The sequence below is a fragment of the Pituophis catenifer genome, unplaced genomic scaffold (genome assembly GCF_029215685.1).
Source record: "Pituophis catenifer annectens isolate HBS135680 unplaced genomic scaffold, rPitCat1.0.hap2 SCAF_1, whole genome shotgun sequence".
NCBI lineage: Eukaryota > Metazoa > Chordata > Lepidosauria > Squamata > Colubridae > Pituophis > Pituophis catenifer.
The window spans coordinates 112,671,971-112,690,035 of record NW_027256881.1 but is presented as its reverse complement, the minus strand read 5'-3'; the positions used below and the strand labels follow the sequence as shown (position 1 = coordinate 112,690,035).

Sequence of the window (18,065 nt, the reverse complement as noted above, 5' to 3'; positions counted from 1 at the left end):
AATTCAGTGTTTTATTTTCTAGGGTTTCATATGGAAGAGTGAAGGATAGAGGAACAAGTGTCACTTTGGTTTGTAATAGAGATTTAAAAATGTGCCACAAGAACTTTCAGTAAAGTAGGTTCCAATGATTCTCTTCTGAAAAGGTCACCAGATGTTTCAAATTGTGGAAATCCCTTCATCCACAACAATCCTTTAGAAAACCACAGAATTAGCAGAAACCCTGTTTGCTAATAGGAGGCAACCGCCACTGGCTGGAGAAAGGGCCGTTTTTGAAATTATTTTGTATCGATCTGGCAGGATTACTGTAAAACCAACAACCTAAGGTACTTTTCTTCGAATGGAAGGTCTCCGAGTTCTTGGCACCTTAGAATCCAGTGGGTGCTAAACTATTGGAACTGATGGAACTTTTCAGATGAAAAGCTTGGCCGAAGAACAGCCTGGACGAGTCTATTAAGAAAGTCTCGTTTTATGCCTGGAAGGTGTTCACTTTTACCGATGAAACCAGGGCTGAGGCTCACATCGTAAGCACTAATATCCCTCCTCCCAACGTGGGCACCGGATTCGAACTGCCTTTTAAGAGTCATCCCAGAGTAAAGCTGAGTAAGAACGAGGAAGGAAGAGTAAAGAGAGCCAGCCAGATACCAGTCTGCGCTCGCTGACGAGACGGCGCTGGGACACCGCCGGTCAAACTCCTCCTCCGATCTCCTTCCCCTGTGCCTAAAAAAGCTTGTGTGGCGCCGGCGAGGGAGGAGGAGAGGCACGCGAGTTGCGCCATGCAGACCCCGAGGCGAGGGCGCGGGGCTCAGGGTTGCCCTCGAAGCGCCCCTTCGCCGATGCGGCGGCGGCGGCGGCTCCTCGTCGGAGCCGTCTGGTTTTGCGCCGCGCTTTCGGTTGCCGCCGGCTCTTTCGAGCTCACCATTCTGCATACCAACGACGCCCACGCCCGCGTAGAGCAAACGAGCCGAGACTCGGGCAAATGCACCGGGCAGGATTGCTACGGGGGCGTCGCGCGCAGGGCCACCAAGATCCGGGAGATCCGCGCCACGCATCGCAACGTGTTGCTCCTGGACGCCGGGGATCAGTACCAGGGCACCATCTGGTTCAGCTACTTCAAAGGGCGCGAAGTGGTGCGGTTCATGAACAGCCTGCGCTACGACGCGATGGTGAGCTGGCGGGGCGGGATGGGCGAGAGAGAGAGAGAGAGAGAGAGGGAGGGAAAAGGGGGGACGGTGGGAAGGTGAAAAGAAATTCTTCTTCTTCTTCTTCTTCTTCTTCTTCTTCTTCTTCTTCTTCTTCTTCTTCTTCTTCTTCTTCTTCTTCTTCTTCTTCTTCTTCTTCTTCTTCTCCTCCTCCTCTTCCTCCTTCTTCTCCTCCTCTTCCTCCTCCCTCCTCCTCCTTCTTCTCCTCCTCCTCCTCCTCCCTCCTTCTTCTCCTCCTCCTCCTCCTTCTCCTTTTTCTTCTCCTCCTCGTCCTCCTTCTCCTTCTTCTCCTCCTCCCTCCTCCTCCTTCTTCTCCTCCTCTTCCTCCTCCCTCCTCCTCCTTCTTCTCCTCCTCCTCCCTCCTTCTCCTTCTTCTCCTCCTCGTCCTCCTTCTCCTTCTTCTCCTCCTCCTCCTTCTCCTTTTTCTTCTCCTCCTCCTCCCTCCTCCTCCTTCTTCTTCTCCTTCTCCTCCTTCTCCTTCTTCTCCTCCTCCTCCTCCTCCCTCCTTCTCCTTCTTCTCCTCCTCGTCCTCCTTCTCCTTCTTCTCCTCCTCCTCCTTCTCCTTTTTCTTCTCCTCCTCCTCCCTCCTCCTCCTTCTTCTTCTCCTTCTCCTCCTTCTCCTTCTTCTCCTCCTTCTCCTTCTCCTTTTTCTTCTCCTCTCCTCCTTCTCCCTCCTCCGGGTGCTGCCCGCTGACCGAGCGAGGACGTTTCCTTACTCCAGGAACAAATGTATCAAGTTTGTAACAGGCTTGCAAACTCGCGAGATGACAGAATTCAGGATGCAGTTTGTTGATTTTGCAGGGCAGGCCTGAAAGTTCCAGCTTGTCCTAAACAGGATCATTGCACCCTTCGCTTGTTTATAGCTGTATCAACATCAGCCGGTAAGGGTAGATCTTGCCAAACAATTGATATTGTAAGCTGCCCAGAGTCGCTTGATTGTGAGCTGGTGGCATATAAATTTAATATTTATTTATAGAAAGAGAGAGAGGGGGGGCAAAGAGAAAAGAAGAAGAAAGAAAGAAAAAGAAAGAAAGAAAAGAAAGAAAGAAAGAAAGAAAGTAAAAGAAAGAAAAGAAAGAAAGAAAGAAAGAAAGAAAGAAAGAAAGAAAGAAAGAAAGAAAGAAAGAAAGAAAGAAAGAAAGAAAGAAAGAAGCATCCCAGTTTTGGCATTTTATTCATGCACAGAGAATTCAGGATTCATCTGAACTGATTGGTTTCTTGGCTGCAGGAAAGAGGCTTCTTCATTTCCCACTAATCAGATCTTCCATTCACTTGTTTGGCAACCAACTCTGCAAATATTAGCCCTGAGATCTTGAACTTTCATAGCCTTCCATTATCCTGTTGCCCCTGAATTTGGTTATTAGAGAATGGTTTTTGTTTTAAGTTATGTGAGTTATTAGAGGAGGGTTTTTGTTTTAAGTATGAGAGTGAGCAGGAGCTACTATGAAATGGGACATGTTGATAAAAAAGAACTACAGGAAATTGTTATCCAATTACTTAAAAATTGAAGAGGAAATGCATGGTTCTAATGAATAGAGAGATCCAGTAGTGTTTTAGTTTTAGGGATAGTTAAATATGCCGATGCCAAATTCAGTTTAACAGAAAAACAGAGTTGGAAGGGGGGACCTTGGAGGTCTTCAAGTGCAACCCCCTGCTCATTTCAGACAAATGGTTGTCCAATCTTTTCTTTAAAACTTCCAGTGTTGGAGCATCCACAACTTCTGGGCGCAAGTTGTTCCACTGATGAATTGTTCTAACTGCCAGAAAATTTCTCCTTAGTTCTAGGTTGCTTCTTTTCTTGATTGGTTTCCATCCATTGCTTCTCGTCCTGCCTTCTGATAGCATTTTCAAATATTATCATTTTTTAAAAAAAAATCCATCCTGATTTTCATATTTTGTGAATTCAGAAAAAAAGGAGATCTTGCTCTGTTGAAAAGGAGAAGATATTCTATGACTTTATCTTTACTTTTTCAATATACTCTTTTGAGTGTAATTCAGTTTGTTCTCAAAGCTGGGTCATGAATTACTGAACAGCTGAAAAGCGATTCAAGGTGTGCCAAATCTGGTATATGGTTTAAATGTGACTTAAATCTGGTTTACATTCACTGATTTTCCCCTTTATCCTCCACAAATTTGTTTTTACAAGAAAGCTCCGCGCAAAGGACAGAAATGTTGCAATCATCCTGGTGGGCTTCTCACGAGTAGTCCAGATTAGAGAAAGCACAAACGCAGGTGTTTCTCGTGGTGAGAGAGCAGCGAACAAAAGGCTACCATCTCTTTTATTAGTTATCCAAATACAGCGTCATCAGAAGGCATTATTATGGCTACACATCTCATATTACATACAAGAGATAGAAAAACATCCATATATTCTCCATATAAGTTTCACATTCTACCTATTACAGTAAATCACGTGATTTCTAGGAAAGCGATACTTAAGGTGCAAAAACAAAACTTAACTCTGGTTATTTGGTGCCAGTTACTACTAGGCGAGAGGCCCATCTCCTCGTCTCCCCGCTATCAGAGATTACCTCAGCCCTCAGGAACGTAGCAGAAGGAGATATCTCTGGCTTTGCAAATACAGTCTATGTTATGAACAAAGAGAGAATGAATAGGGCCCTTCAGAGAGTATCCATATGAACCTGCTTTTCATAGTCTGATTATTTCGGTGCTAAGCTCCATACAGTGTCCAACCAGTTAGACTGGTCTATACATGTACTATGGCCACCGCATTCCCACACAGAAATGTTTCTTTTGCCATTAATTGGTCTGCTAGGAAAGCACTGTGATGTGATAATGTGTTTAGAGGGATGACTCTTGTTTTAGAATAACAATGCTCAATTCATACATATTTCGCTTGCTCCAGGTAATTCAGGCAAGGTTTTTCTAGGAATTGGTGCCGAAGAGATTTTCATTGAAGATGAGGCAAATGGAAAAAATTGTGTTCTTTTCCAATCAATAATGGAAATTAATATTTCCAATATTGATATATCGATATATCCAATATTGATATTAATATTTCCAATATTGGAAATTAATATTTCCAATATTAGTACAACCATTTGTCTGAAATGGTATAGAGTTTCTTGCCTGAGCACAAGGTTGGACTAGAAGACCTCCAAGGTCCCTTCCAACTGTATTATTCTGTAATTGTCTCATGGTCATGCAGAGCTGCAGATCTTTTGTCATCTATTTTGTTAGCTTCGTAACTCTTAACACTTCACGAGGGAGTTTAATACAAAGCTGTATACATGTTTTATGAATTGAGAGGGTGGTCCAAATAGTGAATGCAGTGTAAGGAAACATCATGAGGAGTCAAAAACATTGTGCTTAATTTCTTTCTCCAAGGATAACCCAGATTTTATATGTATGTGCCCACATTAGCCCCACCAAAGTCCAACCTTATTACCCTGTTTCCCGCCAAATAAGACATCCCTTATAATAAGCCCAATCGGGCTTTTGAGCGCATGGCAATAAGGCCAATCACTTATTTCAGGGTTCAAAAAAAATATAAGACATAAGGTCTTATTTTCGGGGAAACACGATATTATTTATTGAACAAATGTATATAACCACCCACCTCATAGACAGTGATTCCAGGCAGCTTACAGCATTAAACACAGTTAAAGTTCCATCATTTAAATTCTCCCATCCCATGGCAGCAAAGCAGAATGTGGCCCTGAAGGAGGACTTCAAGCTGCCGAGAAAAACCATGTCTCCAAGGCTTTGTGGAAACGAAACAAGACGGGGACCAATCTTATCTCTGGAAGAGTGAGGTTCCAACAAGAGAGAGGTGCCATAGCTGCTGCCCTTTTCCTAGGTTGCACTGGATGTGCTTCCTTGATAGTTAGGACCTGCAACATGCCATGCCTTCCTAGTCTGGTGGGTGGGGTAGATGAAATTAGGAGAGTCCATCAAATAACCGGGCCACAAGCCATGTAGGGCCAAATGTTGGCGCCAACCCTGCTCTTTGGAAAGGCTACAGGGCAAGGAGAAGTTGTGATACACCATTTGCTTCTATGGCGATTTTCTGCAGCCAGACAAGGATAAAGAATGAGTGGTCTGCCAATATCATAAGTAACAAATGCTGCTTTAGCTGATAGTACACATTGTCGTCTGCATCGCTTGGTTTATGCAGCCAGTTTCCAATAGTCTCTTTTACAGTGAGTGACTGAAAGATAGATTTACAGAACAGCTTACATTCTGGGAAATTACAGGTGGTCCTCGACTTACGACCACAACTGAGCCTAAAATTTATGTTGCTACGTGAGGCATTTGTTACGTGGCTTTTGCCCCATTTTATGACCTTATGAACTTGCCACAGTTGTTAAGTGAATCACTGCAATTGTTAAGTTAGTAACATGGTTGTTAAGTGAATCTGGCTTCCCCATTGACCTTGCTTGTCAGAAGGTCGTAAAAGTTGATCACATGACCCTGGGACGCTGCAACTGACATAAATATGAGCCATTTGCCAAGCATCTGAATTTTGATCACATGACCAGGTGGATTTTGCAACCGTCATATGTGTGAAAAATGGTCATAAATCAGTTTTTTCAGGGATGTTGTAATTTTGAATGGTCATTAAATGAACTTTGTAAGTCGAGGACTATCTGTAGAGAAAACTGTTTATTTATTTATAAAATGTATATTGCCACCTACTCGCACATGGCGATTCAAAGCGACTTACAGGACATAAAAACATAATATAAAAGCAATAAAAATAATAAAAGATGACAATAATAAAATAATAAATGCCTCCAGCCCTCCAGCCCAGTGACAACATACATTCACATCAGCTATTTAATGAGCTCCGGCTTGCTTTGGGTTATTATCCAGGCCCGCTGGCAGAAATTCGTCTTCAGGGCCTTCGGGAAGAGTGTTAGAGTGGAGGCCAGTCTAATTTCCAGAGGGATAATGTTCCAGAGGGAGGGAGCCACCACGGAGAAGGCCCTTGCATAGAAATTGATAATATCTAATTAAGGACTTATCTAATCAATATATTTCCAAATATTATCCTGACCTGGCTCAAAGGGGGAAAGAAACCCTATGACATGGATAAAATACTCGTGGGTTTGTATGATGAGGATGGCTAAACCATTTTTTGACCACTTTTGTGGTTGAACAGCTGTGTCACGAGTGTTTCCAGGATTGCTGTGGCTACCTGCCTACTCACAAACAGTATGGTTTCAATCAAGCCATCTCCTGTTTGTAATTACCTGCAAGCCTTCCCCGCCCTAGTTAATTGCAGGTTAACTCCCCATATAAGCAAGGACCTTTTCGCTTGCTACTTGGGCCTAGACTCTTGGTTTAGGCCTAAATGCACAGCTCCTGCAGGAAGCTTAGTGCAACGCCGCAGATGGGAGAAGAATGCAAATAAGGACTCCAGACGCCGTTGCAGAGAAGCTCCCACGGATGCTTGCCTTTTGCTGTTTTGTAGCACGCAAGCTATCATCGGGACTGCTGTTGCTGGACCTTTTTCCTCCCACAAGCTTCAAGCAATGTTTGCTGTTTGAACTGTTTTTACTTCAGGTGACTTTTAGCTGTGATGTTTGTGCTGCCCCCATTTTTATTGCCTTGATGATGTATCGACGCCGAAGCTGCTTACCTTCATGCTAGCTTTATTCTCTTGTGAACTGTTTCGGTATTGTGGAGAGGGATCTAGGGAGATAGCCTTGCTTCACATACCCAGATAAGACTTGTTTTAATGTGCTTTCTTAAAGACATAGTGCTTTTTAAATGTTTTAAAGTAAATTATATTTTTACACAAGACGCCTCTGTCAGAATTATTTCAGTCTCAGTGTGTTTACTCATGAGCTGGTTCACGGTCCGGGGTACCCCTCAATCCCATTTCATAACAAGCTGGTCAATTGATGTTGCCTTTTCTGAAATTGTCCATGCGGTCATAAGGAGCAAATAAAAAGGCCTGGATAAAATTATCCAATTTAAAATCATGAGCTTTGATGATTGGACTAGGATTGAGTAAAACACTTCATTGCAGATTTCTTCAGCCTGGTCCCTTCCAGATATAATGGGATGATAACTCCCAGCCATGTTGGAATACTTGATTTACAGTCTTTGATTCTTGCCTGGAAAAATTTCCAAGCAATTGATTTGAAGTAGAAATAGAATATTACAATGTTATTACATTGTATTCCATTTATGGCTAAGGTGACCAGACGTCCCGCTTTTGGTGGGACAGTCCCGATTTTTAGCAATTTGTCCCGCGTCCCACGGCGTTTCAAAAAAGTCCCGATTTTTCATTCTGCCTCCTGAGTCCCGCTGTCTCTTGAGCCCCAGCTGATGGCTAGAAGAAAAAAAAAACTGTTTAAACTCTTGCCTGGGGCTTCAAAGGCCGCCCTACAGGCAATCAGTGTAAAGAGTTCCTGAAGCAGTTTTTTTTTCCCCTAGCTAAGCTGCAGAAACGAAACCGAAACCAGGATCTTTGGTGCAACGTGACAAAATGAGGCAGAGAGAGATTTATTTTTATTTTTATTTTTCCTCCCCAAAAAAGGTAGGTGAAAAACTGCAAACAATGGGAAATTTAGGAGGAGAGTTCAAGATTTTAAAACACAAAAGAAAAAAAAGCTGTATTTAACTAGGGAATTGTAATAATTGAGATACTATTAATTGTATATTCTGTTGAAAGCAGAAATGGTTAAGTTGTGGTTCAGAGGAATATATGGGGGAAATTATTTGGTTTATTGTTATTGGTAAATATAATTAATGGATTTGTAAGAAATTGGATTGCATGGAAATAATTGGAATATTCATGTTCATATTGATTAATATACAAAAAAGATAGTTTTATAACTAATTGATTTATATTAAAATGTTGAATTTGTATTAAACAACTGTATTACATAATTACATAATTAAACAATGTGAGGATGGATATAAAAATAGATGACAATGGGAAGGGGTATAATATAGAATAGAAGGGAAAAATTGAATTTGATTAAGATTAGAGATGAGGATGAAGGGTAATATTGGTTTTTTTAAAAAAAATAGATGAGGAATAAATATGGCAAAAAGGAAATATAGAAATTGTAAATTTAATTGAAGTGACTAAACACTGTTTAAATTTGTGAACCGGCCAAATATACTCTGTTCAAAGAAAATAAATTGTATGTTTGTATGTGTGTTTCTAATTACTGCTATTTATTCATATTTGTTCTCTTTTATTCTTTAAAGTTTAACCATTCATTCTTTATCTTAATATCTTTATATTTGTTTGGGGTTGGCTTTCTTCCCTTTCATCTTTTTTATTGTACAGCAATCTTTCTCCTCAAACCTACCACCTCTCTCTTTTCTTTCCTTCTTACTTTCTCTTCCCCCCTCTTCTTCTCCTCCCTACTTCCTCTTCCTTTCTCCTTCTCCTCCTCTCTTCCTCCCCCTCTTACCCTCACTCCTACTCTAATTTCCCTTCCCTTCCTTCATCCCTCTCTGTTGCTGTATCCTTTTATGCATATGGACTACTCAGAGGGCTGAAAAAGTTATTTTTGACTGGTCCTCGCACTTTTGACCAGTCCTCGAACTTACGACTGTCTTCACATTTTACGTTTTTTGCCCTATCTTATCACCATGGTGAAGAGAAGCAGTTGTGAAATGAGTGACATGGTTGTTAAGAATGCTGCATGGGCATAAATGTGAGGATGGTCATAAGTGTGAGGACCACTCAAAAGTGAGAGGACCTGTCAGAAATGACTTTTTTCAGCCCTCTGAGTAGTCCCTATACACATAGCCATGGCCACCCGGTCACATGACCAGGTAGCCATGGCCACCCAGTCACATGACCAGCTAGCCACGCCCACAAAATAAGCCACGCCCACAATGGTATCCCTCTTTACCAATCTTAAAATCTGGTCACCTTATTTATGGCCCAATTATGAAATCTAGTAATGACCTTTGAACAAGAGCATATTCAACTAATAGAAAACTGATAAAGGGGGACCTAAATTGGAACAATTTAAATGCTATTTTTGCATACTTGATCTCTGAAATAGGGAAAATCAAGAATTAATGTTTACTTTATTTTCCTAATATTCTCATATATTCTGAATTGTTAGAAGTTTTCATTTAAATATCAATAGTGAGAGGGCTCCAAGTTTCTTGACTAAGACATGACTCTGTTATCTTTATTTTATTTTAATAGAATCAGTAGGTTGGTCAAAGGAAAAAAGAAAGAAAGAACTAGCACAGTCTGCTAAATCATTAGAGGTTTTGAAAACTTACTTTGGTTAATAAATGTAGTTACTCCTTGGTTTTACATGAAGAATATAATTCACATAAGCACATAATTGTGCTGTTCTAATTTTTACAATCAGAAAAATAGAAAACTGTGTGGGCTTGTTGGTATTCATTGAAATAGATAGGAAAGTCTTTGTAGAGATAAAATTTGGATTTAACTTATTAGTGATATGATAGAGCTGATTTATATGTTTTAGAAATGTTTGTTTCTTCTGTGCTTACTATTTCTTCCTCTTTTGCAAACTATAACATTGTTTATCTGAAAGTAATGTGATTAATATGTACATATTTATGTCATAATTATTAATTCTAATTAATTGTATTTTCCCTTTCTTTTTTGATATTTATTTTCTCTCTAGGCTCTAGGAAATCATGAATTTGATAATGGTTTGGATGGATTATTGGATCCCCTCCTTAAACATGTAAATTTTCCTATACTGAGTGCAAATATTAAACCAAAAGGGCCAGTAGCAAGTAATATCTCAGGGTACATCCTTCCTTATAAAATAATAAATGTTGGTACAGAAAAAGTGGGAATTATTGGCTACACTACAAAGGAGACACCTGTTCTTTCAAATCCAGGTACACAATTTTTCATGTTTATATCTAAAATTACTTAGATACAATAATTATATAACTAGATGTAATAGTGATTGCATCATTCCTACCATATTTTATTTCTTTTCTAGCATGAAACTGGGATTGCATTGTCTTTCACAGTTGTAAGAGAAAAAAGTTAACTGCCAATTAGGTGCTGAGTTTTATACAGAATATAAATCTGATATAGTTTCTGTTCTCTTTTATCTGACTATAACATGAACTGAGGTTAACAGAATTAGTGATTTATTGAAGATTGGGAAGAGGCTGATGATAGGATGAAGTGAAGCAACTTTAGGAAAAGCTCATCTAGAGGAATGAAAAATTGTTGAAGGAATGAGTTGGTCTAAAGACCGGAAGAAACCATGCAAGTTGAACCATAATTTTCAGAATATTTGCAGTTTGACCCTTTCTCAAATGCATTTTTATATATTTAGAAATCACAGATTTCATCATTTTAGTAATTGTTATTCTAAGATTTTATGGCACACAAAAATATTCTTCAGCACAATCCTCTTGGTACGCTTATTTTCCTACATGATACCAACTTTCCCATGAGTTCAACTAGGCATATAAGAGATTGTATTAACATTAAAAGTAAAAATAATACTATGATGATATATGTATTATAAGAAAAAAAACATTTTAATTTTGTAAATATTCAGGAGAATATAGTCAGCTTAATGTCTATTCTGGCAAACTGATAGGAGCAATAATCTAATAAAAATGGGGCATGTAGAGAAACAAGCCCTCCTAAAGGGAAATCAGCATGGAGTCCACAAACATAAAGACTGACTCACCAACCATTTAGAATTTATTGAGAACTTAGTAGGTAGATACATGGACATAGAGCAGCTAACCCAATGATAGTGTATTTGGCACTGTATCTTTTTGTCAAAATGATACAGTGCCAAATACACTATTATTTTCATAACTCTCTTCTGTATCTTTTTGTCAAAAAGATACAGAAGAGAGTTATGAAAATAATTAAGGGCTTAAACACCTTTCCTACAAGAAAAAGCTAGACTCTTTAGCTTGAGGAAAAAATACTATTGAAGGTAGTGATGTTTGAAGTGTATAAAAGTTTGCATGGCATGGAAAAAAGGACAGGGAGTTTTTCTCCTTTTTCTAAACACTAAGACCATGGCTGTTTTGAAGGAGATTTATTATAAACAAGAACAGGCAGTTGCTCCCACAGGAGACAAGAAACCTCTGGAATTCGTTACAATAGACACTAACTTGGATGGCTTTAGAAGAGTTTGAATAAATTCATGACCTGTCAATATTCTATATAAATCTGGGTTGAGGCAGCATGTTTCCACATACCAGTTTCAAGGACATGGGTCTCCCCTGTGTGATGATGGGGCCACCATAAATGACCACTGTGAGGGAAAAGAATGCTTCTCTGAGATGGGCTTAGGCCTGATTCAACAGGGCTGCTCTCAAGATTTATCATAGGTTAGAGAAAGAATCGCTTGATGGATTTTCCTCCATAAAGTTGGATGTTTCTTCTAGTGTCGTTCTGCTTTGTTTCAATATCATTAATACAGAAGTCTTCAAACTTGGCAGCTTTAAGACTTGTGGACTTCAACTCCCAGAATTCTCAACTCCCAGAATTCTCCAGCCAGCATAGAATTCTGGGAGTTGAAGTCCACAAGTCTTAAAGCTGCCAAGTTGGAAGACCTCTGCATTAATATGACAGGGCAGAATCTGTTGTTACATTTCATGATTTCTGATTGTGAAGAATGTTAAATCATTCCTGTTCTGACCCAGCCTTAGCAGAAACAAGAAACAAGTGCCTTGTCACAAAAAAAACCCTCTTTATTTACCTCTTGTGAATTAATTGCATTCACCCACCAAAAAGTCCAGGCAATAGTCCTTCAAAGAGTTAACTGCAGTAACAGACCTTATCAGTTCCTTGCGATAATTGCAAAGCCTGAGCTCCCAGCCAAAAGGCTGCAAATTAAGGCTGCCAAAAGACTGCAAATTAAGTTCTAGCAAGCAGTCTCTGTGGCACGAAACACGATGAGCAAAATCTTCAGAAATATGAACTGTTGTCTCCTATGACAATTCCCCAAAATAGAATCCTCTGCTGTCAGATAATCTAATAACAATCCTTAATCCTGTATTTTCATAAAACAACTATGATGATATACAATAGAGAATGAACTCTATTTTATGAATATTTCATTGAACAAATGGAACGCACAGCAAAATGTTTTAGAGATCTGTACTCCTCCATATTCCAGCTTTTCATTCTTTCAGAATACTCCAATCCATTCTTCCTTCTCTTGACTTCCACTTTTTCCCATATCTGTCAATCTGCATGCCTTGTCCATTGAGTGCATTTAGTCCTCATCAAGCTGTTTTTCTGGGATTGTAAAGCTATTTCATGACTCTCCAAATATGTGGGTGTGTTTCAACATGATTAGAAACAGAAAAAGCAGGATTTCAGATCTTATGAAGAGATCGAAACATGTACAATTCTATAAGTGTAGCATTTTGCAGACATAGATTTGAATATCCATAGATTTTCTATAGGGATGCCACATCCCCTGTCCTAAATCTATCCTCGGACTGTAGATAAGCAGTAGCAGGTTAATTTGAACAGGACTTTGTGAAGCACTGCTATTGTCAAAAGAACTACATAGTGCGTGAGATTCACAGGGATCCAACCAGACTCTGCTTATGCAATGGGTGTGTGTGTGTCATATGGGTTTGTATATCACACCACATTACAGATTCATGCTTCTTCCCCAAACACTAATTCTGAAGATCAACAGACCCAGCATGAGGACATTTGGGAGTGAAGAGTGAAAAAAGAGTAAAAAAGTTGAAGAATTTGACAGGAGCCCATTTTACAAATAAAATGGGTTTTCAGTTTGCACAAGACATCATTTTGAGAGCCACTCAGAGTTGGTTAGAAGATGAGCAGCTGTATAAATCTTTTAAATAAATATGTAAATAACTTTAGATCTAAGCAATCATCTTCATAAAATCTATATTTTTTTCTTCTTCCAGTACTGCAAGTACTTCTTTCAGATTGGCATGTGAAATCTTAATTCTTATTCACTGGAATTTCCCTCACGTTGATCTGACAGGAATATTCACAAATATTAATCACTTAGCTAAGAATTAATATAATCAAATAATTCCCAGGGCCCTAACTAAAATCCTTGGTGTAGATTGGGATCTCCTGATTTACTCACTTGTTGAAATAAAATACATCTTGTCTTGTTTTTCTCAAAGAATAGAAAGAGCATGAGCTCATTTTGTTCAGGCAGCCCAAGATATTTTAAAGAATCCCAAATGTACAACATGGTCTATGATTACAGATTAAAAACATCAGGCTGGGAATTTGGTGTTTACTGACAGCTCAAATGAAATGCTTTGTTTTATATGAGAAAGTTGACTAAATGGTCTTGGTTCAAATATCAACAGTATGAATGGTTGGAAACTATTGCTTTCCCAATGCTGGAACATCATTTCAAACATAAATTGTTGGGGTAGGGATAACAATAATATTAAATAAATATAGTACTAGAAATTATAAGAGGTAACATTTTCAATCTTGTTTCTAGTTCCTTTGCTTTGAAGGTAGCATTTAAAGAAGTAGAGAAAGTGAACATTGTAGAGATAGTCCTCGACTTACAACAGTTTATTTAGTGACCGTTCAAAGTTACAACTTTGACTTATGATCGTATTCCACACTTACGATCATTGCAGCATCCCCATGGTCATGATCAAAATTCAGATACTTGGCATCTGGTTCATATTTATGACAGTTGCAGTGTCCCAGGGTCATGTGATCACCTTTTGTGACCTTCTGACAAGCAAAGTCAACGGGGAAGCCAGATTCGCTTAACAACCAGGTAACTAACTTATCAGCTGCAGTGAGTCACTTAACAACTGTGGCAAGTAAGATCGTAAAATGGGGCCAAACTCATTTAACAAACATCTCACTTAACAAGAGGAAATTTGGGCTCAATTGTGGTTGTAAGTCGAGGACTACCTGTATAAGGGAGCTGTCACCTGAATACATAAATATTACTTTGTATTTTTCAGGTTGAGTGATGAAACACATTTTCCAATTTTAAAAGTAGCAGTTACATTTGATGATTTTAAGCGATTTTAAAAACAATCATAGCACTGAATATGTGTTGCCTGGCAATTTCCAGCTTTCAGTGATCTGATGGACATTATTTCCTCAGGATGGTCTGTCATTCAGTTCTTCTTTGAGTTCTTGTGAGCTCATGCTTGTGTCATCAATGCTTATGTCTAACCAACTCATCTTTTGATTGGCCTCTTTTTCAATTGATTTAGTTTTCTCCAAGAATCAGGGTCTTCTACATCTGTATTCTTAAATGATATATATTTTACAATACATATGTCTGCATGTTTGACAACATTTAAAATCATAGTTACTTAATCTTTAAGGTCAATTAAGGCTTCTCATTTTAAACCCAGCAGTATCACAATTATTTGTTGACTAATAGAAGGGGATACTAAGTAGGAAAAATAAATACTATCTATCCAGGCATTCTAAACAATCTGCCTCCACACAGTTGGATTTTTTTAATGTTACCTTACTCAAATCTCAATTTTCTTAGAGTTTCCACTATAGAAAAAGTGTATGTTGGAGTACAGAATAGGATTTTTCCAGTTATAGTTAATCGGTACTTTTAAAATTATTATTTTTAAAAAATCACATTAAATATAATGCCAGAAATTCCTACAATTCTTATGTCATTGGAAAGGTTTTGAATGCCCTTAACTCAGATACATCTGTAACTAGAGAAAGTGACATTAGAATGATAATGTGTGAATCATGATGTCATCACACGTTTTATACTTGTGTCACAATGCCTGATAAAGGTATGTAACTCATGTCTTTTGCGTCATGTCCTCATTTGTCCCTCTTCCCAGGTATTTTCCTTGTTCTACTGAATATGGACAATTTATAAAGATATGAGATGTCTTGCAAAAGCTAGCAAAACATCAAAAAATACACATTGCGTCTCACAGCATTACTCAGAAGTTTGGTTTTTTAAAATTTTACTTTTTTTTCCTCCTGAGCATTTGTGACACAGAGAAATCTGAAGCATAAGCAGCGAATGAGCTATCTCATTTCCAAGGACAGTTTCAGGGACATGGTGGCCACCATATATGACCACTATGGTGACAAAGAATGCTTCTCTGAGATGAGCTTTGGCCTGATCCAATAGGGCTGTTCTCAAGTCACAGGTTAGAGAAAGAATCGCTTGATGGATTTTCCTCCATAATGTTGTAAATTCTTTCTAATGTCATTCTGCTTTATTCCAATATCGTTAATATGACAGGGTAGAACATGTTGCTACATTTCATGATTTCTGAAGGTGAAGAATGTTAAATAATTCCCAAAAGTTGGATACATACGGGTCTCTGCTGTCAGATAATTTGATACAAATCCTTAATCTGCTGTTTTCATAAAATAATTACAATGACAATAAACTTCCTGACACATAGTTTAGCCCTTTCAATCATAATTAAACCTACACCTGAATTTCCCTGCATGTGATCCACCAATTCTACTTCATAAAATGTGACCATCTTCATTAAATGCAAGTTAGGACCTCTAATCTAGAGACTTTTTTTTTGCAAGCCATCATATTCTTCACCACATTTGTTCCATTAAGGAGGTATATGTGATGTACTACAGATTCATTTAAAGCCGGTATTTTCAAAAAAACACACAGAAATTAATTTCCCATATAATTTAAATATTAGTAATGGCATCACCTTATGTGAAAATACTTGGCTGCTGGCTTTTACAAAATCAGGTTTAAGCTAAACAGTTGCAATATACAAAGACAAAACCAATCATTTTTTAGGAGAGCACATACCCTCCTCCCTTTTAAGACCCTTGCCACGGGACTCTCCACCAGCTCATGCTGTTGTTTTGCAAAAAGATCAATCATATATGAATGCTCACAGATAAAGCATGTGAACATTAGATCTCATATCTAGCATTAGATTTCACTTACTTGTTTTATTTATATAATTTATACAGCTGCCCATCTCACGCAAGTGATTCTGGGTGGTTTGCAAGATTAAAACCAACAGCCTTACCAAACAATTGTTAACACCCAAAGAAACAATCGATCCCACTTAACCACCCATAGCACTGTTCCTTCCTGCTAGTTTTAAGATTGGCTGCCTTCAAACCTAGAGGGGGTAAATACCCATGAAGACTTAACAGGCATTGCAAGTCTGATTCTATAGGAATGTACCTAGTTCTCTTTTAACGTGGGTGGCCATTGACATATGTGAAGACATTAAATGCTATAGTTTTAACTATGGAGGACATTCAAATATATTAAACATCTTGAGACACTCTACTCTAAATTAACAAAACAGTTCCAAGATGTGATGTTTACTCTGTTTGAAAGGAACTTTTTTAAAAATGAAGATTTTATTGCTAGAATTGGGATTTTCATTGGTAAAATCTATATTTTTCTTGACTGTACACCGCCTTGAGTCCTACGGGAGAAAGGCGGTATAGAAATATAATAAATAAATAAATAAATAAATAAATAAATAAAACATGCTTTCTGAGTAAACAATGCAATAACAATATGCATTTCCTTTTCTGGATTTTCAGGACCATATTTAGAGTTTCGAGATGAAGTTGAAGAATTGCAGAAACACGCAAACAAACTTATTACATTGGGTGTCAACAAAATCATTGCACTTGGTCACTCTGGTTTTAAGGAGGACCGACGCATTGCTCAGAAAGTTAAAGGCATAGATGTTGTCATTGGGGGACATACAAACACATTTCTTTATACAGGTATGTTATTCCTTCACAAAAAATAAGGATTTTTATATAACTTTGCAATTAGAGTGCCAACTATTGTAATTCCTCACACTCTGATCCATCTAACGAAGTCAGCATGTATTCACATGATTTGTATAAATATTACTTGCTCGTATAAATAGAATAGTTTGGACAAGTGAACTTATTACTAAATCTTGTATGAATCTCTCCGTCCCATTGGTTTGAGTAGTATAAAAAGAAAAGTCATGTAATGGCATATTTTATAAATACAGCTTGATGTATAGTTTGCTTTTCAGTTTGTTAGGCATCAGAGCTTCAATATGGTCTCAGGAAATTCATTGATTTTGTTTGCTGAAGGATATATCAAAATGCTGAAACATGGTCTAATATCCTTTGCTTAAATGAACCATTTTTCTCTCTTCCCTTAATTTTTTTTTTTTGTATTTATGTCTGTTCTAGAATATATTTGTCAATTTTCTCTTGTTTTTTTCTGCCCGCCACAACTTTATACCCCTTAATAGTTATGCTCAGCGAGTGTAGCAAAGTTTCCTGCATCTGAAATGTTTAAGGGTTCTGAAGGAGAACGGCTTACAGGTAGTCCTTGACTTGTGACCATTTGTTTCATGACTGTTCAAAGTTATTATAATGGTGCTCAAAAATGTGATTTATGAACACTCCCCACACACCTGTTGCAGAATCACTGCAGCAACATGATTGAAGTCTGGGTGTTAGCAACCAGCATCAGTGGTGGGTTTCAACATTTTTTTACTATCGGTTCTGTGGGTGTGGCTTGGTGGGCGTGGCAGGAGAAGGATACTGTAAAATCTTCATTTCCTCCTGATCAACTGGGGCTCGGGAGGCAGAGAATAGATGGGGGTGGGGCCAGTCAGAATTTTTACTACTGTTTCTCTGAACTACTCACAATTTCTGCTACCGGTTCTCCAGAACTGGTCAGAACCTGCTGAAACTCACCTCTGACTAGCATGTATTGTTGTAGTGCCCTGGGGTCATGTGATTGCTGTTCGTGACCTTCCTAGGGGGCTTTTGACAAGTTGCTTAACAACTGCATGATCCCTTTAATGACCATGGCAAAAATAGGTATAAAGTTAGGCACAACTCACTTAATGATGGAAGTGAGGGAAGTTCCGGTCCCAATTGTGGTCATATGTAAAGGACTAACCTGTATTTTTAAAGTTGTCAGAACT

At 38.4% G+C, this 18,065-nt stretch overlaps 1 protein-coding gene across 2 annotated transcripts in view; it reads left to right on the top strand.

Annotated features, from left to right (window-relative positions):
* Positions 1-773: 773 nt before the first annotated feature.
* Positions 774-18,065, top strand: part of NT5E (5'-nucleotidase ecto) — a 32,522-nt gene continuing 15,230 nt past the window's right edge. For both annotated transcript variants that reach the window (XM_070954198.1, XM_070954190.1), the window contains exons 1-3: positions 774-1,163; positions 9,806-10,028; positions 16,684-16,872. In XM_070954198.1, the coding sequence (XP_070810299.1) occupies positions 774-1,163; positions 9,806-10,028; positions 16,684-16,872 (802 nt within the window). The remainder of the gene's footprint in view (positions 1,164-9,805; positions 10,029-16,683; positions 16,873-18,065) is intronic.